Genomic DNA, 27,900 nt, shown 5'->3' on the forward strand with positions numbered 1-27,900 from the left:
ACAGAACGGAAAATTAAGGTCAAAACAATTATCCAATAGTATTGCAAGGAAATAGAAACGGACATAATTAGCTGTATATAATTCTTTGAAGTATACAAATAAGTCATTGCGGGAATCTGGATTTGTACAATGGTTTTGAATTGTAAGATTTTGTTTGCTGTCATGCACATAGGTAATGTTTTATAAAATTCTACTTTGATATAAAAAGAATGCTTTATTTTTGATTGAAATCAGGAGAATTTTAAAACACATAGATAACAAAAATGAAGGCAGTAAAAATGGAAAGGAACACCAGACTTTAAAAATCTAAAATACAACCGATAATGATTAAATTATGTGAATTTAAGTTTAACAGTTTTGATTGTTTTCAAAGTTTATTTTCAGTTTTTTTCTAATGAAGTCTATAAATATACACATGTTAAACCATACATCTTTCACGGTGTCGTTTAATTTCATTCCATTACAATTCCAATGATATTGACACTAACGACTACCCATTAGTACTATAAAAGAATATATCAAAATTTTCTCAATAGTCAATATATATATTATACTTGCAGTACTGGTGTTGGGAGGCAGAAACGTTTTCTTAAAATGGAAAATCATAGGGAACAAAGTTAAACTTACATGCCAAGTGGAAAAATTGCTAGATTTTCCTGTAGAATTCTACAACCCGGATGAAAACAAAGTTGCAATATGTTTTACACCAGTAAATAGACGCTCTAAACCAAACTGTGTCAGCACATTTGGTATTTGGCAAGATATGTCAAATAACGAAACGGACCTTTATATACCGATCAAACAAGGTATTCAGACGAACGGAAGATGGACCTGTCGTAATGGAAATGTAAAGGAAAAAGATTATGCTGACGTCACAACCTATACTTCGTGGGGTAAGGAGTAAATCATCTTTTTTTTATTATTGCTCTATACCAATGTTACGAAGTAGGGTAAATTATCAAAATACATTTTTTTATTAATCCTTTACGAATTGTAACTTCGTCTGGTAAATATGCAAGTCTTGTATCATTTTTAATTTTAGTTTCTTGTTTATAATTCGGAGTTTAGTATGACGTACATTATCACTGAGCTAGTATATATATATTAGTTTAGGGGCCAGTTGAAGTACGCCTCCGGTTGCGGGAGTTTCTAGCTGCATTGAAGACCCATTGGTGGCCTTCGGCTGTTGTCTGCTCTATGATCGGGTTGTTGTTTCTTTGACACATTCCCAATTTCCATTCTCAATTTTATGGTTGTATATATATATATATATATTAGATATAAACGAATGCGTCTATACTCCGTGTCAACATGGAGGATCATGTATCAATGAAATGAATGGGTATTACTGCAATTGCGTTGCTGGATTTTCTGGTATTCAGTGCGAACAAGGTATCGTTATTCACTTTACAAGTATTTCTTCTATTCATTTCGTTGCAGCATTGCATATTTAAGTATATTTGTATTGTTATGTATAATTTATGCTGACGAACTGAGAGACACACATATTTTTTCAAGTTGTTATACACATTGCTTATTTCCTTACTTAACAAATCACAAAAAAAACTTAAAGTCAGCACTTTGTGTTCTCATTAAAAAAATACCACTGAAAAAAATCGGTAAGAATGAAACTTATCGAGAATAAAAAAAAAATCAAGTTTTTACTAGAACTATTTTATGTGGAGAAAATTGCATTATTATGCCCCACCTACAATAGTAGAGGGGCATTTTGTTTTCTAGTCTGGGTCTCCGTTCGTTCGTTCGTGCGTTCGTGCGTCCGTTCGCTTCAGGTTAAAGTTTTTGGTGAAGATAGTTTTTGAAAAAGTTTAAGTCCAATCAACTTGAAACTTAGTACACATGTTCCCCATGATATGATCTTTCTAATTCTAATGCCAAATTATAGTTTTGACCTCAATTTCATGGTCCACTGAACATAGAAAATGATAGTGCGAAGTTCAGGTTAAAGTTTTTGGTCAAGGTAGTTTTTGATGAATTCAAAGTTACATTAACTTGAAACTTAGTACACATGTAATACACTTGTTGCAGTGTAGGAATCTATATTTCCCTATGATATGATCTTTCTAATTTTAATTCCAAATTAAAGTTTTGCCCCCAATTTCACGGTCCACTGAACATAGAAAATGATAGTGCGAGTGGGGCATCCGTGTACTATGGACACATTCTTGTTTTTATTTTATTAAAGGATTATTTCGGTTGATGGGTCTTTAAAAAGGTTTGCTTAACACTTTGAGTTTTTTTTTAAATTTTAGAATGCTTAAAATATTTTGTTGCTGTTAAAAAATAAGTCGGTTTATACTACCTTCTTTAATGAAGTAAAATTCTTCGGTAAATATTAATATAATTTGTTTAATTTATATATTTAAAGATATCGACGAATGTGCTTCTGAACCTTGTCAGAATAAAGGACGGTGTATAGACGAAAAGAATAAATTCACCTGTATGTGTAGGCTTGGGTATTTTGGAGAAAACTGTCAGTATGGTGAGTCTAGTGTCTAGTGATATTACAAGCCCAGTAGTCAGCACTTTTTGTGCTGACATGAATTGTCATTGATATGGTTATATTTATAAATTTACTGTTAACAAATTTTTGAATTTTTTGAAATACTAAGGTTTTTTTTTACCTCATACATAGATTACCTTAGCTGTATTTGGCAAAACTTTTAGGAATTTTGGTCCTCAATGCTCTTCAACTTCGTACTTTATTTGGCCTTTTTAACTTTTTTGGATTCGAGCGTCACTGATGAGTCTTTTGTAGACGAAACGCGCGTCTGGCGTATATACTAAAGTTAGTCCTGGTATCTATGATGAGTTTATTTAAGTAAAGATATAGACTATATTTTTCAGTAGTCCGAAATCAAAACATAGATGTGTTTTAATAGAACGGGTTTAGGCATGAACCTGACATTTGAGTTAAGAAAACATACAACAGTGGTTATTTTACCACACTCTAATTTCATTCCATCCACTTTTGTCTGTACCCCTTCTACGACTTGTCACCTTCGTCATAAAACCTTCTAGTATTTTTCTTCCTATGTTGAGCTTATCCACTCTATCTACTCTTTTGTTCTGCTTCTTTCCATTCTTCAACCCTACTATCCCTCTTTCTTTACCTTTCAAACACCACTTGTTGCTGTCCATTTCATCATATAAGCGTACGACTTGGATAAGCTCAATGTCAAAGGCTGTACGGTGACTTTTACTATTTTGTATGCTGTTTGGTTGTTGTCTCAGTAACACATTCACTATATCTTCCTTTATTCATATGTTTTCACATTTATTGTGTCACCTGCCATCAAATTCGTAGCACTACTTATGTGATCAATTCTGTAGTTATGCTCCGTCTTCGTCTGTGTCACACTTTAGCAATCCACAACTCTTTAGAGTTTGGCAAATAAAAACCGTTCACAAGGTGTGGTTATGCACTGTCCTCAAGGTACAAGCGCTTGTCTAGAGTCTGGTGATTAGGAAACTATCTTAAGGTATGGATGCTTGTTTCTAGATTTTCGATTTAGAACTGTATTGAAGGTAAAGACGCTTGTCTACGAGTCTGCATGGCGATTCAATACGGTCATAAGCGCTTTTCTTGATTAATATTCTTCCCTAAAAGTTTGAAGCGAATAGTGTATAAATACATGCAAATGTGAATCGCTGTTCTGTTCTGCATTTATATTCAATTTGTCTCACTGTCATTCTTTTTTGTTTGAACTTTCGGCCATTTTTATTTAATTTTAGATGTTGATGATTGTAAGTCCAATCCCTGTATTAACGGAGGAACGTGTAAGGATGAAGTGAACGGGTTTAATTGTATGTGCAAGACAGGTTTCAATGGAAAGTTTTGTGAAAAAGGTAAAATATGGAAACAGATATTACTAATCGTAAATTTTTAGGTTTAAATTCTTTCAAAAAAAAGAAGTGGAAGCTATCAAAATGGCAATCAAAATTAACAAGTCAAAGAAATCGGAAAATACCAAGCCAAAAAAAAAAAAGGAACATAAAAGAACGGAAAACGACGGAAAACGACACACAAACAAAAGTCTACAAGACATACAAAGAAAGTAACTCTAACTTGATTCCAGTAGTAGATGAAGACGATCGCATGTGCTCTGGAAGTGTGTAGATTCCGGTATACATTAGACTTTCGTCGTACTGCTCATGATAAGTACACATTCGAAAAGTTCTCAACCAAGGACAAGAATGGATGGGATTTATAAGTGAAACATAATTATCTTCCATTACGGTCAACAAACGATGGCGTCCGTACCACTTTTGTTCTTTTTCACTCAAAATCCATGATCCAATAGATTCCTAGTATGTAGTAACCCTCTATCTATGAAAACGAGATGGTAATAGCAAGCTCTGGAATACCAAAGATATATATATATATTTATCATATGTTTAGTAGTAAATACAGTAGTTTTGCATATTTGATAAATAGCCTGCTGTTTAATCCATATCGCGCAACTTTGATGCGCACCCTTTATCGCATACCCTTTATCACACCCCTACGCTTTATCACACCACTACTTTTTTTTTTTTTTTTTTTTGTTTTTTTTTTTTTAAATAAAGACAGTTTTTTTTTTTGCTTAAGAAAATTTTCCTCAAAATAGGTCCAATAGAACGGTCTTTCGGGCGTGACGCAATTTATTGAATAACGTCATTGTTTGGTATGTGACGTCACGAACGTCAAGTTTTCATATTTCAAGTTTTTTTTGGCACACTAAATGGAACTGTAAAAAATACAAAACACACAAAAGATACAATAAAAAACAAAATATTTTTTAAAACAACAGCACGCAAATTGTAAGGTAACCTAGGTGCTTCGGATAAGTAATTGAGAAGTTCTTTTAAGGCCCTTGAAACAGGACAAAAGTAGAACTGAAGGTAACCCAGTGCTATGGATCAGAAAACAGTTCATCACCCTCGACCAATATCATCCCTCGGGCTGATATTGGTGTCTCGGGATGATACGACATATGATACGGATTTTGCCATGTATTATTCTCTATATATAGTCTATATGTAGAGGTTGCTGGAATAAAACGCGACGAATTGATAAAGATATAAGTAAGATTAAATTATTAATAAATTTGAATAAACTGTATGTATAAAAGAAGATAGATCAGGAGGATACTAAGGGGAGAGTCATCTTGTAAGCCGAAAAGAAACTGGCATTGCCATGACAAAACAACGAAAGACGACGTAAAGACCGAGTCGAGGATAAATAGAGACTATCACAGTACGCGGGAATCATACATGTACTTATACGCGTTACCGTTCTCTATATGTAACGTTTGGTTGATATGTGTTAACGTCATTGTATTCCAGCATTAAATAATTTATTTGTAAAGACGTTTTTTTCTCACTTCATAACACAACGCATTTCTACAATTATACGATCACGAGATTGGTGCCGTGACCAGGATAAAAGATGGATTCGTCGAGAATCAAGTCTATGCGAGCTGGAAATAGAGCCGCTGTTACAAAATTCTTCATGAAACTTTATGAGTTGAACACTGATTCGGAGATGGATATTGACATTGCAGGTCCAATAATTGACGCTATAGTGAAAAAACAAAAGAGTTATCCTTAAACTGGATGAACAGATTTTGGAAAATACATCGGATGAAGATATAGAAGATGAAATCACAGATGAAGATGAGTATAATTTAGATCTTGAAACGCATTTACGCCGTTATAAGAAATTAGCACAAACCCTTACACGTACATCTACAGAATTATCTCATAAAAGCATCCCAAATACACGCCCCGTCATGAACATGCATGAAGTCAATTCCGAAACCCGTCCTGCAATGAACACAGAATTCATCCCAAGATTTTCGTCACAAACTAGTTCCCTGTCTAGTCAAAATCACCGCTTGCCGAAGCTTACCCTGCCTACTTTATCTGGGGATATTCTTGAGTGTCAACTTTTGGGAGTCGTTTGAAAACACCATTCACATCAATCATACACTTACTGATGTCCAGAAATTCACGTACCTACAGTCACTTCTAGATGTAGACGCTATGAATGTCATAAATGGTTTAAACTTGTCCAGCGCAAATTATCACAAAGCCTTGAAGTTATTAGTAAATCGCTTTGGGAAAACACACAAAATTGTGAACGCCTATATGAAAGCTCTTTTAGATTTGCCAGCACCCTCATACACATTAGATAGTATCCGTAATTTTTCGGATAAGTCAGAGGTTTACATCTGTGAATTAGAATCTTTAGGACAGTGCCAAGATACGTATGGTTCCCTGTTAATCCCAGTTATGCTGGGTAAGCTCCCTATTAGCGTAAAAAGTAATATCACAAGAGAAAACGGAAACGACGACTGGACCCTTGGAAATCTAAGAAAGGCAATACAACAGGAAATATGTATTCAAGAAGCCAGCACTAATGGAAATGAGGCTTGTGATATAACTACCGCAAGTTTCCATGCAGGAATTGGTAAGAACAATGGAAATTACTTAAATAAATTAAAATCTAAAAACTTTTCTACAAGTAAAATGTGCATTTATATTGCAATGATCAACATTTCCCTGCAGAATGTAAAAAGTTCACCGACAGCAAATCAAGAATGGAGATTGTTAAGAAGAGAAACCTATGTTTCAATTGTTTGGGTAACCATAGAATATCAGAATGTAGGTCGAAAAACACATGCCGTACATGTAAACGTAAGTTTATGCAATGAATCTTCAATTCAAAAAATCACAGAGTCAGAATATTACAAGTAATACAGAAAACAGCACGCCAATCATGCATACATCTGCTAAACATGAAAGTTCTATCGTCTTCTTAAAAACGGCAATTGCTCCAATATAGTCACAGAATCAGTGCGCCAACGCTCACATCCTTTTCGACGAAGGAGCGCAACGATCATTTATGACGCAGGAAATAACCGACAAGTTGAACGTCAAGCCAGACGGAAAGGAAACCCTCAACATATCCGCCTTCGTAAATTCTAACAAGAATGTTCGTCACATGAATAAAGCCACAGTGTATTTAGAAGCAGACTCAGGAGAGAAAATACCTTTACAGGTATTGATTGTACCTACCATAGCAGCGCCGATCCAGAATAATCGCAGGTACATTTCGCAGCAAGTACATTATTTGAAAGGACTAAAACTAGCCCACCCGTTATCAGAGGATAATAGCTTTGAAATGTCTTTACTCATTGGAGCACACCACTACTGGGATGTAATCAAGGATGATCTCGTTCGAGGCGACGGACCGACAGAGATGAGTTCAAAAATAGGATATCTGTTATCTGGACCACTTACATGTACAAGAGGACAACACAATTCACATATGATGCACATATTATCTATTTACACTAAAGAGGACTATGGTATTGAGAGATTTTTGAAATTGGAGTCCCTTGGTATACAAGAAAACGACAAACTTAACACGGAGAAACAGAACATCAAAGAATTTTCATCAACATCGATAACATATGAGGAAGGAAAGTACGTTGCAAAACTTCCATGGATTGAAGAATGTCCTGAATTACCGACAAACGAGATGATTGGAAGAGCAAGGACCCATAGAGTCGTTAACCGCTTACATCAGGAACCAAACTTATTTAAAATATATGGCGACATAATTAAAGAGCAGGAAAAACGTTGTTTCATCTAAAAGGTAGAAGAGAAAGAGGACGAGCCCCAACGCATACACTACATACCGCATCACTCCGTCAAAAAAGATTCAACAACTACTTCGATTATTGTGTATGATTGCAGTTGTAAAGATAACGCAAAAAGTCCGAGTTTGAATAACTGTCTTCATTCATATCCGCCAATTTCAAATGATATAACAGAGATACTTACCAGATTTCGTACTCAGAAGTTTGCAGTGACAACAGATATCGAAAAGGCATTTCTGCAAGTTGGACTTCATAAATCGAACCGTGATGTAACTCGCTTCGTTTGGTTAAGTGACCCAACAGATTCAACCAGTCCGTTTACAACTTACCGTTTCAAGTCAGTCTTATTCGGAGCTATATGCTCACCATTTATACTAAATGCAACTTTATTAAAAAACTTTGAAGAGAATCCTAGTCCAAGATCTTCAAGAATTACACAAGACTTGTACGTAGAAAATGTTTTAACTAGTTTTACTGATGAAGACGACTTAATGCAATTTTACCGTGATTCCAGGTGTTTATTACAGAAAGGAGGCTTTAATCTCAGATCATGGAACTCTCATTCTAACAGACTACGAGAACTTGCTGAAACAGAAAACGTACTAGATTCCAGTAACGAGGTCAACATACTTGGAATGCGCCAGAATGTTGCGGACGACAAACTTTTATTTGCAGAAGGAGACAAAGATTCAATCATGGTAGATATATCCAAAAGAGAAATATTACGACAGTCGTCTAAAATCTTTGATCCGCTTGGCATACTTAGTCCCGTGACAGTGAAAGCTAAGACACTAATGCAGTCACTATGGAAACGTAATTTTGGATGGGACGAACGCTTACTTGAAGATGTAACTACGCCATGGACTACTTTATCTACAGATCTTAAAGATACAAAATCAGTTGAACTTTCCAGACTACTTAACAACGATGGATAATCGCCGCAAACAGCTAGATTACACATTTTTACCGATGCTAGCAAACAAGCTTGTGGAGCATGCGCCTATATTGTACAAGGAAAACATTCGCAATTAGTTATGTCTAAAAACAGAGTTGCACCGCTTAAAGTAATTACTTTGCCGCGATTGTAGTTGATGGGCGCCGTAGTTTGAGCGAAATTAGGTAAACATGTGTCGAATATTTTAGGAATTACAAAAATCACATTTTGGTGTGATAGACAAATCGTTCTGTGTTGGATGTATTCGTCGAAAATACAAAAACCTTTTATTGCTAATAGAATTACAGAAATCCGACAACTTGTAGAAAATAAAACTTGGAGGTATTGTCCAACTGACTGGAACCCTGCTGACTGTCTTACGCGCGGGATGTCGTCATTGAAGTTTTTGAACAATGAAACTTGGTTCAACAACCCGAAATGGCTTGCACATGAAGGACAATGACCGCATTGGGATCGAAATTCTGTTGCTATGACAACAATTACAGACAATGAAAGTACAGAAATAAACCGGCAAATTCAACAAAATGATGACAGATTCACAGTAGTAAAGGAAGTCATCAATTTAGAAAAGTTCATCAGTTATCTGAAACTGCTTCGTATAATGTCTTACATATCGCATTTTATAACGAATTGCAGAACACTTTCACAAAACAGGAAATACCAACATTTAGAGGTAGACGAGATTCAAAATGCTTTACTCGTGTTGAAACGGAATGTACAGCAAACTATTTTCAAGAATGAAATCCGCAATATTGTTTCAAAGGATACTAATTGAATACATATTATACGACAGTTACGGTTATATATCGACGAAAAAGGACTACTACGTCGGAAGAATTGACAATGCGCTCGTCTGCAAAACAGTGAAATATCCTTATTTACTTTCGACAAAACACCCGTTGACAACATGGATTATTTTGGACGCACACAAACTACAAAACCGCATTACGGAATTGTATTCCCAGTAGAAAGATAATTAGTCGACCGTATGTTGCGCCTGACCCGCCACTGCTACCAAAGGATCGTCTTGGAGAAGATCTGCCATTCAGCGTCACGGGAGTTGATTTCACAGAAGCGTTACATGTACGACAAAATGGTAACAAGGAAACAAAAGCGTACATATGTCTATTTACGTGTGCTTCAACCAGAGCTGTTTACATTGAGTTAGTTCAGGATTTAACGACATATTCATTTTTATTAGCTTTTCGCAAATGTGTTAGCCATCGATCTTTACCGAAAATTATGATATCTGACAATGCCTCTACCTATAAATCTGCAGCGACAGAGATTTCTACAATATTCAAACCAGAAACTGTGCACGGAAAACTTAGGAAATTTGGAACAGTGTGGAAGTTTATACCCAGCAGGGCTTCTTGGTACGGAGGATGGTGGGAGCAACTTATTGGACTCACAAAAACTTCTCTAAGAAAACATTAGGACGTGCCTGTATCGACTTAGATATGCTACACACCGTTGTTACAGAAATCGAGTGCACACTGAATGACCGACAGTTAACGTACATCTCTACTGATGAACAGGACCCAGAACCACTAACGCCTTCTCATCTTTTGTATGGCAGAATATTCAAGACATTTCCGTATCCTTCAAATGACCACAGCGAATTCAAAGACACTAGAAAACCACTAACTTGCGCTCATGCGCTAAAACGTAACAAACAACAAGAATTACTACAACACTTTCGGACGAGATGGAAGATGGAGTACCTAACATCACTAGGGGAATTCCACAGAGCCAGTGGAAATAATCTACAGAGGATAAAGACCGGGGACATAGTACAGATTCATGATGACTCGCCTAGAACTGTATGGAACATTGGTATCATCGAGGACCTTGTGCGTGGTGGAGACGGTTTGGTGAAATCAGCAATAGTGCGTACAAAATTTGGACTTACGAATAGACCAATCGTCAAGTTGTACCCACCAGAGATAAATTCTAATGACAGTGATGAATCTCAAATACTTAGGAGGAGTGTTTGTTTACAAAACCGCAATCAGAGACTGTAATTATAACTGAGAACAATTTTCAATCGCAACTTGATTCAGAGATAGTTTTATATGGGATTCATGGACTTTAAAGTTTCAAATATTTCATTTCTTTTCATTTTATAAATAAATTTCGTAATTTAAATAAATTGTTCATTGAGGCTTCAATTGCACAACTCGCGGCCCCAAGTATGTCGAGGATAAATAGAGACTATCACAGTACGCGGGAATCATACATGTACTTACCGCCCTCTATATGTAACGTCATAGTTAGGTCATGTTGACATCACCACAAAAAAAGCATCCAAATCCATTGGATTCCTTAGACGTTACCTAAGAAAATGCAATACGAACGTAAGAAATGCAGCCTATATAACTCTGGTCAGACCAACACTATACAATCTTAGTTCGGCCTTGGACCTTCATACCACCGAGGACATAAATCTACTAGAACAAGTACAGAGGAGGGTCGTTAGGTATGTATCAAACAACTATACTGACAAAACACAACTATGGTCACAACTATGGTCAAGACACCAAGATGGGAACAACTTGGTAACAGACGAAGTAACAATTGACTCATCATGCTTTACAAGATCCGGCATGAGCTAGTGGATATTGATGCAAATTCCATCCTACGTTCAAACGATCGACGTACTAGAGGCAAGCAACGCCTATATCAACTACCAGCAAACCAGATAGTTTATAAGTAATCATACTTCCCTTGGTCTATACAAGAGTAGAACCACCTCTCAAGAGCTACAACAGAAGCTCTGACAATAAGGTGTTCCAGAGTGCACTAGCCAACAAAAGTGCACCTCAGAAACCAACACCGTAGACAGCAGCCAAGTGTACATAGTTGTAATTGTATATTTTTTGGAACGTTTTATCTGTAAATAGTGCATGACAGGAAAATTGCTGTCCCATTCTCCGTCATATGGACATAAAACATTCTATTAAGAATCCAGTCCTAAGCAAGGAAGAAGAAGAAAAAAATCAAAAAAGAAAAAAAATCAACAAAATACTACATATAAAACTAAAGACTGAGCATCACAAACGTCACCAAAAACTGAGGGCGATATCAGATGCTCCGGAACGGTAGGTAAATCCTGCTCCACCAGTGGCACCCGTCATGTAGGTACAACTTCGGTGACAATACGCATTCGATGATGCCACACTCGGCGAAAAGAGGACGAATTATGATAACGACATTTGAAACATATATGTTTGTCGTCATCTGTTACACAGATATTCCTTGACGGTCAACCAACTCATGGTAGAGATGAATGACCAAAAAATTACAATAAGGAATCCTAAGTTGTCATTGATTTCTTGTCAGTAGCAATCATCTGTTAAAGAAGTCATGATAGGAAACACAAGCTTAGAAATAGCGTATCAATTAGGACATAAATATATATACAACTATTGCACGCGCTGCTGGAATGATGAAACATAGAAATTAAATGATCACAATTTGAAAGCTGAAATAATACATTTTGGTGAAACGTTTGTTCTCAACCAACCATCATTGTTAATTTCTATATTTAGGTCGAGAAATGAGACAAACTTATCTATATTTGATTCTAATATGACGTGCGTCTTACGCTTTGTAAACAATACTGTGATAAAATTATCGATAAAATATGCTTAGCGCAGACTCAGAGATATACATAATAATGGCTGTTACAATATACTTCCCACGTAAATCTACATGTATTGGAACCTATTTGCAGACCCTTTGCCGATTTTATTGTTTTAAAAAGTGCAATTAAAAAAAGACAAAATAACTTTTATTCTTATTCGTACGCACAATAAAAAGAAGTAATGCACAAGAGCTCGGTGAAATCAACAAAATAAAAATTAAATAAAATTCCGCGAAAGTCTATTAATCTTTTTAGCGCATTTAAGTCATTTCAAAACATGACGTCATACAAATGAAACCGCTAAAATTGAAAGTTTTCTTTTACGTGAACCGTCGGAATTCGTATTATATTGTATTAAAACTGATTTTTGAGGTAGGTTTTGTTTTATTTTCTATTCTATTGCATTATTTGCATATTTACTCATTTCAGCAATTCAACATGGCGGCTCCTTAGGAGCAAAATGTCAACTTTGGATTTGACGGAAGCTTACGAACAAAACATGTCAATTAAAAATGGCAAATGTTGGGTTTCAGAATTCAAAGAATTAAAAAGTTTTTTCTAGCAGTTATTCACGAAATAACCTACGCAAGCTACATATTTTTAAAAATATTTGAGCTTCATCTAATAGGGAGTAAAAAAGAACAGCCACACACACAGCATACCGACCCTTGCTTCAGTTTTTTAATTACCGTATTTGTCCTATTAGAATCGAAATAATTCATGGAAGCCATATATTGTTGGAAATTTACACATGGCCTGGGCCGTGATATTCGTTGATTTTATACCTCGCTAACGCTCAGGATAAAATTCAAATATCACGACCCAGGCCATGTGTAAATTTCCAACAATCTATGGCTTCCATGAATTATTTCTTAAGTAATCCTTATTTCAAGTTTATTTAGATAGATGCGTTTTATATAGTAACCAAACTTTGAATTATTAAGTGAGCCATTCTTAAGTATCCTTGGATGAATTCAATTTAAGAAATAATTCATGGAAGCCATAGATTGTTGGAAATTTACACGTGGCCTGGGTCGTGATATTCGAATTTTATCCTGAGCGTAGGACAAATACGGTAATTAAAAAACTGAAGCGAGGGTGGGTATGCTGTGTGTGTAGCTGTTCTTTTTTACTCCCTATTAGTTGAAGCTCAAATATCTTTATAAATATGTAGCTTGCGTAGGTTATTTCGTGAATAACTGCTAGAAAAACTTTTTAATTCTTTGAATTCTCAAACCCAACATTTACCATTTTTAATTGACATGTTTTGTTCGTAAGCTTCCGTCAAATCCAAAGTTGACATTTTGTTACTAAGGAGACGCAATGTTGACTTGCTGAAATGAGTAAATATGCAAATAATGCAATAGAATAGAAAACAAAACAAAACCTACCTCAAAAATCAGTTTTAATACAATATCATACGAATTCCGACGGTTCACGTAAAAGAAAACTTTCAACTTAAGCGGTTTCATTTGTATGACGTCATGTTTTGAAATGACTTAAATGCGCTAAAAAGATTAATAGACTTTCGCGGAATTTTATTTAATTTTTATTTTGTTGATTTCACCGAGCTCTTGTGCATTACTTCTTTTTATTGTGCATACGAATAAGAATAAAAGTTATTTTGTCTTTTTTTAATTGCACTTTTTAAAACAACAATATCGGCAAAGGGTCTGCAAATAGGTTCCAATACATGTAGATTTACGTGGGAAGTATACTAGTCAACAAAAGAAACGATACACGACTTTGAAATAAAATTTATCAAAAAGTGTTACATATAAAACAAAATGATATACACTATTTTAAAAAGCTTTCATTTGCAATGTATGCACATGTGATAATGAAAATCAAAACTTTTCGGAAAGTATCTAAATTCCGTGTAAACGATCATAGGGTGTAAATTAGTTTTGCGGAAAGTTGAATAAAAAATCGACACATAATTTTCTAAGTATCAAAAATTGCAAAAAAATTTTTTTTTATTTTCGTCTCAAATCAATGCTTTAGATATGAAAACAATACACAGTAAATTTGGAACCTTTCGGATTAGGTTTAAGATTGTTACCGCTTTTTGAATATCACTTTACACATACTGTCTATGGTAAATCAGTTGATAATGTATACATTTTAACGATTTCTCGTGGGGCCGAACTTTGCTTAACTAATAAATGAAGAAACTGTATGATTTTTAAAAACAAATTGATGGCAAACACTGTCTTTACCTTTAAATGAGAGGTTGGCATCATCAGTTGGAACTTCTGTTTTTAAAATTGTCGTTTTATGTTAATTTTGTAAAAAAAAAAATCGCGAAAAAACGTCACAAAAGCAACAAAATATTTTTTTAAACGGATTTATATTTCCATAATGATTAAGTATTACTTCCTTCAATATTGGTCCAATGAACGGAAAACTTTATCTTTAATTTGAAAAAAAGATTTGTATCGTTTCTTTTGTTGACTAGTATATATTGTAACAGCCATTATTATGTATATCTCTGAGTCTGCGCTAAGCATATTTCATCGATAATTTTTTCACAGTATTGTTTACAAAGCTAAAGACGCACGTCATATTAGAATCAAAAATAACACATACTGATTTTGGTTCTAATTATTTGATCACGCCAACTATATAATTCGCTTTTTAAAAAAATGGGGGTATACTGTTTTACCTCTGTCTGTCCGTCCATCCGTTCGTCCAAGGAATATATTTCGTCGCATCTTTATCAAGAACTACATTACTAGGATTTCTGAAATTTGATTTCAGAATTTATATGAACAGCTAACGTTGTGATGCGTTTTCAGATTCATCACTCAACAACTTCCTGTTTACCTTATACATAAAGCGGACAGGAGTATCATTAGTGAGCAGTAGCTCACAGATTCACTTGTTTGGTTTGAAACCCTACTATACAGATGAAGCCAATTATCTCATGTAACTTAATTTGAATCCCTCTGAGACAAAGCTGATCTTTGTTGGATGTGGGTTCAATATAAGGCCCATTTGGTAATAACGTTCCTCAAATATTTGTTCATCATTGGTTATCAAACTTTTGGGTGGGAGCGTTCCCGAGGAAGATAAATGTTAAAAAATGCGGTTCGGACTCCCAAACTTTGCATTTTACTCTGCCAAAAATAATTAATTTCTTCTAGATGTACCGGTCCTTCAAATAGACAATGAACATGAATGCAGATTGAACACCGTAAAAAAGTTATTGTGTCGACTAACCGGTGACATGTCATACCAACTGTCACCCTGGATTCACAGTGTGAAGGACAAAGTAATACGACAGGTAAACTCCAGTGTCATTGGAAATGTAGTAACCGCTCAGATAGGACCTTGCAGTTCTGAAGATTTTGGAACATACACTTGTACAGCATGGAAAGAGATGAATGGCCATGTTACCGAGATAAAGAAAAACATACTTCTGAATATTCGAGGTAAATCCAATATTATGCAATTTTTTCAACCATATACATTTATAAATATGTTTAAAAAAACAACACTACATCGGTAATCGCATAATAACATGCCTTTCCTAAATGACGGTTTATAAAAGAAATTTTAAAGACAAAAAAAAAAAAAAAACCCCCAAATTGTTCAGAGAACAATTGAATGTCTTTTCACATTAATTTTCTAATAAAAGAAGCTACTTTTAGTTTAATCAAAGTTACTTCTGGCGTCCAATCAAAGTTTTTTTTTCATAATGGATATCTGTTTTTATATACTTCTGCTAATAATAAGGGAGATAATTTTACTATTCCAAAATAAAAAGCTTTGTAGATACTTTTCCATGAGTCCAAAAATTACTACTTTAGGTTCATTCAAGATCGCTTTCAATTTGCCATTTTCAAGGTCATATGACACTCAACATTTTGCACAAAAAAAAAAAAACTCAGAGGAAAATTCTAAACGATAAGTCACTTAACAGATGTCAAAATCAAAGCTTGAACATATCAAACGAATGGATAACAACTATCATATTTCTGACTTGGAACTTTCTTAGGTAGAAACTGTTGGATTAACGCGCGTCTAAAGTATTAAATTATAATCCTGGTACCTTTGATAACTATTTGATTAAACCTTGTTCTATAGCTAGCTAAACTTCTCACTTGTATAATAGTCGCATAAAATTCCATTATATTGACAACGATGTGTAAATAAAATAAACAGACATATTAGGTATACAGGTCAAAAATAGGGATGCAGCGGTCAACATTGTGTAATAATCTTAATTACTATGAAAACAAACAAATATGTAACAAAGAAAACAAAAAAGCATATATACAAAGCACATTAGCAAAAAGGAAAGACAATATATAAAAATATCATCATAGCACAATAACAAAATGACGGGATGTGCAAACACCGAGCCACGTTTAATTGATTTATCAAAAATAGACTAAACAGAAAGAGTGATAATTTACAAGAACAACTAAGAATACTAAAGCAAGTTGTTGACAAACAACGTCTTTTTTCATCATGGTTTTATCATGTACCAGTCTGAATTAACAGTCAATTTACCGTAATAACTCAATAAGATGTCTTTGGATTATTTCAGACAGAATGTAATCATATCTTCACCACAATAACTTAATCAGTTTGCACTAATTTAGTGCAAACTGATTAAGTTTGCACTAAATTATAAGAGGACAAGGTTCACTAATGGCACAAAATGGCCTAAAATATCAACGTTATCATAAAACACCAAAAAGGTCTCAATTTGGTTACGAGTTTTGAACAACGGTATACTTCTGTTGCCTTTATTTATATAGCATGGGTTCGAATCCCGGCGAGGGAAGAACAAAAAATTTGCGAAAGCAAATTTACAGATCTAACATTGTTGGTTTGATGTTTAGACGAGTTGTATATACATAAAGTACACAGTCATGTATCACCATCATTGCTGGTGATCCGATGGATAAATATGTTGTAGAGTTGTCACTGACTCAGACGTACATATAAATATAATTATTTTCTGTGACTGTATCTTGCATTAATTTGTAGGATCCTTTACTATAGATATTTGAGCTGATCTGTAACAATAACATCTCCATGCCTTATATATCATGTACTGTAGTACGCCGCTAGATTAAAACTGACGAGGAAAGGTAACACACGGCCACCGAAAGCTTTATTTTTTGTGAAGCCCAGGTGGTCGTGTGGTCTAGCGGGACGGCTACAGTGCAGGCGATTTGGTGTCACGATATCTCAGTAGCATTGGATCGAATCCCGGCGAGGGAAGAACAAAAAATTTGCGAAAGCAAAGGACAAGGTTCACTAATGGCACAAAATGGCCTAAAATATCAACGTTATCATAAAACACCAAAAAGGTCTCAATTTGGTTCGTAAATTTTTTTGCATTTTTCAGACCTGAAAGCTTTTGAAACACATTGGCCACCGCTTACGATCCAAAATGTGTTGTAACCAAAAGATTCCAATTTTGATATAGATTTCATCAATATAAAAACTTTTTGGATCATAGATGGAGGCCAAGGTTAATTATGCCAAAAACAATTGAAATTATGGACAAAAAGTACCAAAATTGACTTTTTAATACAAATTATGCTCATTTAAGGGATCATTGCTCCATAAATAGTAAAGGAAAGTGCCAGAAAAAATATTTTTGTCTTAGTAGTATTATCACAAGTAATTTGTAATTTTTTGGCCCGATTTAAAAAACATAAAAAATCTAGGGCCAATTTTAACCCTTCGTGAACCTTCTCCAAATTTACAGATCTAACATTGTTGGGTTGATGTTTAGACGAGTTGTATATATATATCAATTTTATTCTGTTTAGTATTAAATTTATATTAAGATCCATTTTGTTATATCTTGTGATCAATTTTATTTGGCAATCGCCAACGGCAGTCAGCAGGGTTAAAGAACATCAGTTGTTCGACCTTTTAGTCAAATGCGTTTTGCTTAAATATACCTTTTCACTTTTTTGGTCTTGTTTGTGCTGTTTTTTAGACCCTTCTACAACGAAATTTGTTTTACATGCACACGTATAAAAATTGCGGTTTTTATCCAACGCAATCATAGGTTTGAACGTAGTTTTCAATTTAGACGTATATATATATATATAACTTTTAAAGTATCAGAGAAAATACAAAAACAAGCAAAAGTCAAAATTGTCTACATTACCTCGTCCTTTTACCTCATTTTCTAATTACGAGCCAAAAACCTCAAATAAAAAGACTCTAGGTTTATACATGTTACGGTTTATGAGTTACAAAAACATAACGACAAAATGATTCGGTAAAGGTAGATAACTTCTATAAGATATCACCAGATACTTCGATTCAAATTAGCCAAAAATATCTGAGGATGTAACAAACAAATATGTCGTTGTATTTTGGGGTTTTAGAGGAGATACACTAACAATAAAACAGTGTTTGGGTAGATACTACAAGAAAATGTTTGGTGGAAGAAGAAGAAAAAGGATAATCATATCAAAAGCAATAGGTCTTGCCACAGAAAAGTGGAAACACATAATAACATTGACGTTGATCGTAGATGGATTTAGTTATCATATCATATTAAAGTCAACGGTTATATAACTCTTCAAATGTTTTGGGTCTTATGCTTATGCATTTTTGGCTTTGATCTGTCCTGGTGAGATAAATCTAGCGCTTCGGATGCATGCACGTTATATCGTGTTGATTTCATTTTTTACAGCACTTGTTTGATACTGCTGATTTCATTCCCAGAAGGTATTATCAGCTCTGTGTAGTCATTTACTCATACATTATAAAGAATCTTAGGTTTCAACTCCCTCAGGCAAAGTTGAACTTAGATGGATTTGGCTATATTTTTAAGTCTGCTCTTTTGGGGTTATATATCTCTTTAACTCTTGGATTTAACTAATCCTTGACTTTCAAGTATTCAGCATTGCGTATACCTTGTAGAGGTAAATCCAGAAAAGTTCTTCGGACGCAAGCAATTTGTATCGTGATTTTTTTTCTAATATTTTTTTTGGACCTCGTTCATTAGGCAGTTCTGACTTTGACCTCGACATGACTTGACAGGAATTTGTGAATGTATTTTGACAGGAAAACCAGTTTGTACAAACAGTTTTGTAAATGTGAAGAATGGATCTACTGCGGTTACAGTACAAGTACACAGCTTTCCTTTTATAAGAACTATAAAATGGTATAAATCAACTGAGCAAATAAAAAGTGACCCAAATAAATACCAAACGACAAACATGTCTTACGTTGCAACGACCATACCGTATGGTGTCCAAGTTCAAATGGAGGGGAATACACTACAGCTTATAATTTCTGGAATCGGAAGAGATGACTTGGACGACTATGGAGCAAAAGTTGCAAATGAATTAGGAGAAGTTATGTGCAAAGCAGAATTTCGAATTCCAGGTATGTGTCTTGGTTTATTTTTGTTAAACATGATAAAAGAGGGACGAAAGATACCAAAGGGACAGTCAAACTCATAAATCTAAAACAAACTGACAACGCCATGTGTTATATATATAAATATTTTGTCAATAAATGATATGCATGCATGATATATTATATTATCATTATGTGACTGTAGAAAGCAGTTTTTTTAATTTATGTTTGATAACGTGAGATCTTCGATTGTCGTTGGTTTTCCAACAGTCAGTTCAATTAGTTATATTGAACCGTTTGACAGCAAAACTTTACAATTTCAAAAGACTGAAGAACACAGTGGCTATTCTTTGCTTTGACGTGTTTCGGCCAACAACTTTTTTAGCATGTCAAATGAACGCATGCATTAGATTTTACATCATACCTTCCAGAGTAATTGTATTTCATAAGACGAGACCATTTAGAGGAAACACAGGAAAACAAACCAAATAGAGTGTATAATACATCCTTTGTTGATGTTTCTTTCCAGCAACAATCCGAACTTTTCTGATTGGGTTCCATTAATATATCCCCAGAACTAGAAATTAAAGAAACAACAGACACGGCTTCGTCCGTCTCATTTTTGAGACTTATATCCCGAATTTGACATACACAGTCATCTCAGTGCCAGAATCTATGACAAACGAGACGATTTAAATTTTGAAATTATTCATTTCCCCCCCTTAGTAGCAATATACCAACTTCACCTGAATATGTGATATACATTTTCCAACTTATTCGATATTCAAGAGCTTGCAACTCCTACTCAGACTTTGAAAAACGTCACCAGTGTCTGAACAGAAAGTTTATGAAGCAGGGGTATGTCAAAGAAAGTCTCGTCCTTTTTCTAAAACCGGATATCGGAAGGTAGCATGACCTTGTTGATAAATATTCCGTATCAACTTCACAAATAATACATGATGTATAGATTCTGCGTACTGACATTGTTTATCATCTTAACAACAATATATTGTTCTTTCATTTGTCTTTGTTCTATTATTAATATTACTTTTACTGTTTGGTTTGTCTCTGTGATATCCATTTGACGTGGCTGGGTACTTAAACATACCGTCAATGTGCTTGTATTATCTTTCATTTTTGCTGTTGTGTTTTGTATATATGCGACTTTTAGTGTTTCTTTGGTTCTTATAATGTGACTCTGTACTTTAAAAAATCCCGTCATTATATAAATAACACATAGCTGAGAGGGTGATAGAGCAGATTGTTACCCCGAGAAAACATTGTCAACTGCGGCGAAGCCAAGGTTGACAATGCTTTTTCGAGGGGTACCAATTATTATACTGAATGTCCTACCATTATTGTCCTTCACAAATTAGTTTTATTTTAAAAGTATTTTCTATGACCTCACGTACATAACAATGTTATGATTATTAGAACAATCAACAAAACTTTTTATTTTTATTTTGAGTCAATTAATAAAATCTGAGCCAAAACGTAGAGCTTGAGTATTGTATTTAATTACTTGATGTAAATTCTATTCATTGTCATTTAAATTATCAATTTTTGATTGGTCTGGATGAGAGGGTAATATTAAAAATAATTGTCACCCGCTCAGCCATGTGATAGAGTAAATTAACGACCTCGTTTTAGCCAATAAAAAAAAAATGGCATTTTAACGTGAAGTATAATAATATGTTATTGTTCTATTATATAACATTATGTTATTGTTTTATTATTGATTTGAAAATACTTTGAACGACAAACGACATAATTATTTTACTCGCGTAATGTTATTAACCATATGTGGATTCTTATTAATTCTAAAGAACTTCCGGACAATTTTAAATCTCGGTCTATTTCTGAAATTATTTCTACATAACTTTTGATTTTTAACCCTGTATACCACCATTCCCAATGTGAAATTATAATTGTTTTGAATAGACATTGAACGACAAAATTTCTTCGTATGTTACTTTTACATTTTCTGACGTCAGACGCGCGAAGCAATGTGTTTTTTTTAATTTGATAAATGCTTTTGGGCTTTTTTTGTAAATGATTGTTACTTTTGAGATTGTAACACAGTGATGACTGCTGTACCCATAATTTGACTCTTATTTATTATGTCTGTTTGTAAATATAACGGAATTTAATGCGACTGTCTTATTGTGAGAGGTTTAGCGCTATAAAACCAGGTTCAATCCACCATTTTCTACATTTGAAAATGCCTGTACAAAGTCAGGAATATGACAGTTGTCCATTCGTTTGATGTGTTTTGACATTTGATTTTCCCATTTGATTACAGACTTAAAGATTGAATTTTCCTCGGAGTTCAGTATTTTTGAGATTTTACTTTTTGTTAATTCATGTATCATTTACATTTTCTTAGTTTCTTAAGTTACCTTTCCTGACATCGGACTAGGACTTCTTTTAAACTGAGATTTACTGTGTGTTTTGCTGTTTGTTTCTTTATTCTTCATTGGCTACAGGTATGGGGGGAGGGTTGAGATCTCACAAAACATGTTTTTCTCGATGCGTGCGTTGAAGACCTATTTTTGACCCTCGGCTGTTATCTGCTCTTTGGTCATTTTGGCTTTGATCGTTCCTGGTAAAGGTAAATCTAGCGCTGAACGGATGCATGCACGTTATATTGAGCATTTGAAAATACATTTGTCACAAGACAACATGCGTAAGCGTAACAAACTGAATACTGAGTATCATTTATTTATTGCTCATTGGGCTTGTCACGTGGTAAGACTCATTGGATGTTAGTAGGATAAACTTGAGGGATTTTCATTAGCGGAACAGGAACTGATGATCATCATGGAGTTTACAAACGGCTTTTGGTGGGAATGCGCAATCCTTACTATTTGTTTGGCTTTTTAACTATTTTGATCTGAGCGTCACTGATGAGTCTTATGTAGACGAAACGCGCGTCTGGCGTATAAAATTATAATCCTGGTACTTTTGATAACTATTTACACCACTGGGTCGATGCCACTGCTGGTGGACGTTTCGTCCCCGAGGGTATCACCATCCCAGTAGTCAGCACTTCGGTGTTGACATGAATATCAATTATATGGTCATTTTTATAAATTTTCTGTTTACAAAACTTTTGAATTTTTCGAAAAACTAAGGATTTTCTTACCCCAGGAGTAGATTACCTTAGCCGTATTTGGCACAACTTTTGGGAATTTTGGGTCCTCAATGCTCTTCAACTTTGTATTTGTTTGGCTTTTTAACTATTTTGATCTGAGCGTCACTGATGAGTCTTATGTAGACGAAACGCGCGTCTGGCGTATAAAATTATAATCCTGGTACTTTTGATAACTATTTACACCACTGGGTCGATGCCACTGCTGGTGGACGTTTCGTCCCCGAGGGTATCACCATCCCAGTAGTCAGCACTTCGGTGTTGACATGAATATCAATTATATGGTCATTTTTATAAATTTTCTGTTTACAAAACTTTTGAATTTTCGAAAAAACTAAGGATTTTCTTACCCCAGGAGTAGATTACCTTAGCCGTATTTGGCACAACTTTTGGGAATTTTGGGTCCTCAATGCTCTTCAACTTTGTATTTGTTTGGCTTTTTAACTATTTTGATCTGAGCGTCACTGATGAGTCTTATGTAGACGAAACGCGCGTCTGGCGTATAAAATTATAATCCTGGTACTTTTGATAACTACTTACTATTCTTTTACATTGATTTGTCTTTTCGTCATCTTATAATCTGTTTTCCTATCTTTCTATGTTGAGTTATGATCAGTTATATTTAAATCTTTTCTGACATCGTATTGATTTCCATGCTAGACATTAGATATTAAAGACTTACTACATTGTGGTTATATATTTTTGGAGAATTTTTGGCTTTTACATGAATATCACTGACGTCTTTTACTAATTCCATTAATTTCACTTAGAAAAAATTGTGCAACAGATGTTATTATTCAATTTTACCCCATCTACAATTAATGATTTACATCATACATGTACAAATACCAAGAAATAAACAAACAGAAATATAAACTATATTCTTTTGAGCTTATAGTATACAAAAACTTGATCAATTATCTAAAAACAATTATATGCAAATAGAACAAATGTCAGATTCTTTTATATTTTTAATTTGTTTAGGTTTGGATGAACACACATACCTTCCTAATTGGTGGTTAATTCCGACCTTATTCAACGTGTTAGTAGTTGCCATTTTAATGGTATGTTGTTATGCGTGTTATAATCGACGACACAAAGGAACATTTGTTACCACAAAGATCGAACACAACATTACACAAAGAGAAACGATAGATGTTAATAAAAGCTGTCAAAATAGTTTTGAAACTGTAAACGAAAACAGCTATGAAAACGTTTACGAAATTGAAAGTATAAGCAAAGAAACACTTTCAGAAGGAAATGGGGACAGTGACTATGAACAGATTGACACAAAGGACTATGAACAAGTGGAAATACTTTCTGAAACAAAAGACATAAGTTTCGTTCCAATTTATCTTGACCTCCAAGAAAATTACATATATCCAAATAAGGAGGATGCACAACTGTTCATGAGAGGGATGAAAGAACCGAACGTTACAACGACAAAAGACAATGCAAGAGAGAACAATTCCAGTTATGATGTTAATGCCTATAAAACGAATCCAGATGGAAAGGATGAAGTATGTTCTAAAGAATTTGACTTAAGAAACGAAAGATCAATGACATTTTAGAATATAAACATATTCTATGTAAGATGTGAAGGGACTCCATGACCGATAGATAAAAGCGACCTATCAGGGATTGAAATCATATTTAGTACGCAAGTAAACGCATAAGATACATTAAAATACACAACAATTAGTATAAATGCATATTGTTTATAATTTATAAGTAAGATGTTTACCATTTTTTTTACCATTTTGATATTTACCCTTCAATTGTTCTGAATGCTTTGCAGTTACGCCAAGTAACGATATATATAATCAAATTTGATTTGCTATGAAATGAAAATTTTTGGTGTTGATGCTTAATTTTAAATAGGCTTATAAATAGTTGATTGTATGTTATCTTGATGATGTATTTTGATCTAATTGTGTCTTCTATGATATACTATGCCACAACGTGTAAAATCCTTTACATCATAGACAGAAGTCTAAGCAAAGTATAATCGTACAATTTGCAAATTTATGCTATAACCCCAAATCGGACTTCATATTCATGCCAATTTTCAGCGGGGATATTACTGGCAAAGATGTACAACACATTACCACATGAAGAGCTATGAGGTACTACATAGGAATTAAAGATTGATCCGCACGAACCCGGCCAAAAATCAGCGGTACATATTCCATTAGTGACACCAATCATGTTACTCTTGCTTGTTCAAATACAATTTGATCTGTCATATTCAATGATAAATGTCTTATTTCTAGTCCTTAGACTTCTACAAAACAATCGGTACTTAGTAGTTCTCTATCTAAAACACTGCGGCAAAATGACTTCCCTTATGTTGACTTACAAAAAAGTTTTTAAGTGAAGATTTCAATAGCACAATAGATGACATCCATTCGGTAGGTTTTATGTACGCCATTATGATAAGGTTCACCCTTATGAATATGCTTAGTTTAAACATATCGTATTTGCTCAAAGCAAAAAGGATCAGATACAAGTTAAACATATTTATAAAGTCTTCTGCACAATACACCATGAAAGGAGCACTAAAAGAACATGATCTGAAACACCTTCCTTATATCGTTATCGGTGTAGTTTTCTGTATACTAGTCTTTTTTATAGTGATTGTCGTTTCGTCGTTCTTTGCAATAGTATAGTTTGTTTTCCTTCGACTAGTGCTTTTTGATTGTTTTTTGTAGTAGTTTTACTAGTTGCTACAAGTAATAATGTATTATTTTTCCATTTTCTGATAGTTAAATAATTAATTTTATACCCATTAATACATGAAATAGATATGAAATTAAACGTTAAAATTAAGTTTGTTTCATTTTCTGATGGTGATATAATTGTTTTTATCCAATAAATATAGAATAAAACGTCCAAATAAAACAAATTAGATTTTGTAACAAAAAAGTATATTTGTCTTGTTGCAAAATATCAAAAAGTGTATTGATCGAGTATACATATGTGCATCTTCGCTAGCCAAGGATTACGATTCGATCTCCTCCTCTACATTGACTAGCGAAGATGGCATATGTGAAAAATGGTAGAAGATTAATCGAGCCTTTCCGTTATCACTAAATATTCGAAAACACGGTTTTTGTAAACGTGTTCATAATTTTTTTATTACAACATACATTGCTTTACCCACCTTGTCATGTAGATATTGTTTTGTGGAAAGAAATGATCCGCTCTTGTAAAGCCAAAAAGGATAATCCATGTTTCCACTTTAATAGCTGCTCACATCTAAACAACCATACAAACAAAAACTCTTTGACAGTCATGTATATGTTTCAGACCGTATGAGTACACAAGGGATGATTTCACATGTTATAAGTGTAATGCAAAACCTGATTTTCTCCAAGGGCTTTAGCAGTTATTACAATTGATCTTATAAAAAGGTAAAAGGTACGAGTGAATACAACCTCCTAAATTCAAATAAATATTTACAATAAATGTGCTTTAATATCATTAGTACCGTTCTTACACCAAAATAAATATCAGCAGCATTGTTTTTGGACCTGTGAGCGAATTCGAATTCATAAGATTGCTATGCGGAATGGGTGTTGGTCATTGTTGAAGACCGTAAGATGACCTATAGTTGTTTTCTTCGACGCTATTTACCACTTTTGAGAATTTTGGGTCACCAATGATCTTCAACTTTGTACTTGTTTTGCTTTCTTTACTACTTTGATCTAAGCGTCACTGGTGAGTCTTATGTAGAAGAGACGCAAGTATGGTGTGTTAAATAATAAGCCTGGTGCCTTTGATAACTATTAACATGTCGTAATTGTCCTATTGTAATGTTTATTTGTGTATTTCTTTGTCCTGAATGTTCTTGCATTTATTTGTACTGTAGTCCTATCATGTAATATTGACATTTTAATATTATATTTAATATTGCCATTAAAACGCGGGGTTTGGCTAGCCACAAAACCAGGTTCAACCCACAATTTTTTTCTTTAAAACATTATCCTAACCCAAGTCAGGAAAATGGCTGTTGTTATCGTATAGTTTGTTTCCGTGTGTGTTGCATTGTTTTTTTTGTTTTTTGTTCACTTCAGTGTTTCTGTTGTTTCGTTGTCGAAAGTACTTTATTGTATACTGTTTATTTGCGTTATTCTCTGTCCTGAATGTTTCTCATTTATTTGTACTGTGTTCCTGTCATGTAATGGTGTCATTTTAGTGTTATACTTAACATGCCATAAAAGTGCGAGGTTTGGCTAGCCACAAAACCAGGTTCAAACCACCATTTTTTTTTCTTAAAATGGCCATTGTTGTATAATAGTTCGTTTCTGTTGTGTCGTAGTTCTCTTCTCTTATGTTTGATGTGTTTCCCTCAGTTTTCGTTTGTAACCCGATTTGTTTTTTTCTCAGTCGATTTATGAATTTTGAACAGCGGTATACTACTGTTGCCTTTAATTTTCTTTGGTGGAAAGTTGTCTCATTGAAATGCATGCTCCATCTTACGGAAGTAAATAAGTACATAGTAAAAATAAAACTAGCATTGAACCTTTTAAAAGTCGAAATTTTGACATTTCAAATCTTAAAATTTCGATTTTAATCTTTGACATTGAAAATGTCTACATTACGAGTAAAATTTTCGTGATTTGAAAAGTTCAAATTTCAAATTTCGAGTTAAAGTAGAAATTATACGATTTGAAGTGTCGAATTTGAGGTGTTATACCACCATTGTTTTCCCGCTATCAATCTTTGTTAAAAATGCACAGAAAAAATGTACAGAATTGTGTGATGTCCATTACTACAGCCAAATTTCACATAACACTTCATAGCATATAAGATATAAACCGTCACCAAAAATATGTCACCCCTTTTTCTTGTGTACAAGCTTTGATAACCATGTAACCTCAATTTTCCAAAATATTTAGAAACACCAAATGAAAAAAAATGATGCTTCGAAACACCAAGATATATGTTTATGGTTCAGGTTCTTTTTACTGCAAGGAAATGAAGAATAAATTTCCTACAACTATGAAATTTAATGGTATATATTTTTCGACCCTTTTTCGTATGCAACCAAATGTGACGTAATATGATGATTTGATGGAACTACACATTTGAAAAAAATGTTCTGTACCAATTTAATTTTTACTGTCCCGAA

The 27,900-nt window shown here is 34.1% G+C and overlaps 1 protein-coding gene across 1 annotated transcript; it reads left to right on the forward strand.

Moving 5' to 3' along the window:
• Positions 1-122: 122 nt before the first annotated feature.
• LOC143064485 (uncharacterized) lies at positions 123-24,697 on the forward strand. The gene is made up of 8 exons (XM_076237342.1): positions 123-172; positions 561-893; positions 1,279-1,392; positions 2,387-2,500; positions 3,754-3,867; positions 15,415-15,702; positions 19,319-19,642; positions 23,751-24,697. The coding sequence occupies exons 1-8, from the start codon at positions 130-132 to the stop codon at positions 24,335-24,337; spliced, it is 1,917 nt and encodes a 638-aa protein (XP_076093457.1). The 5' UTR covers positions 123-129; the 3' UTR covers positions 24,338-24,697.
• The last annotated feature ends 3,203 nt before the right edge of the window (positions 24,698-27,900 follow it).

This window comes from Mytilus galloprovincialis, chromosome 2 (assembly GCF_965363235.1).
Source record: "Mytilus galloprovincialis chromosome 2, xbMytGall1.hap1.1, whole genome shotgun sequence".
Lineage (NCBI taxonomy): Eukaryota > Metazoa > Mollusca > Bivalvia > Mytilida > Mytilidae > Mytilus > Mytilus galloprovincialis.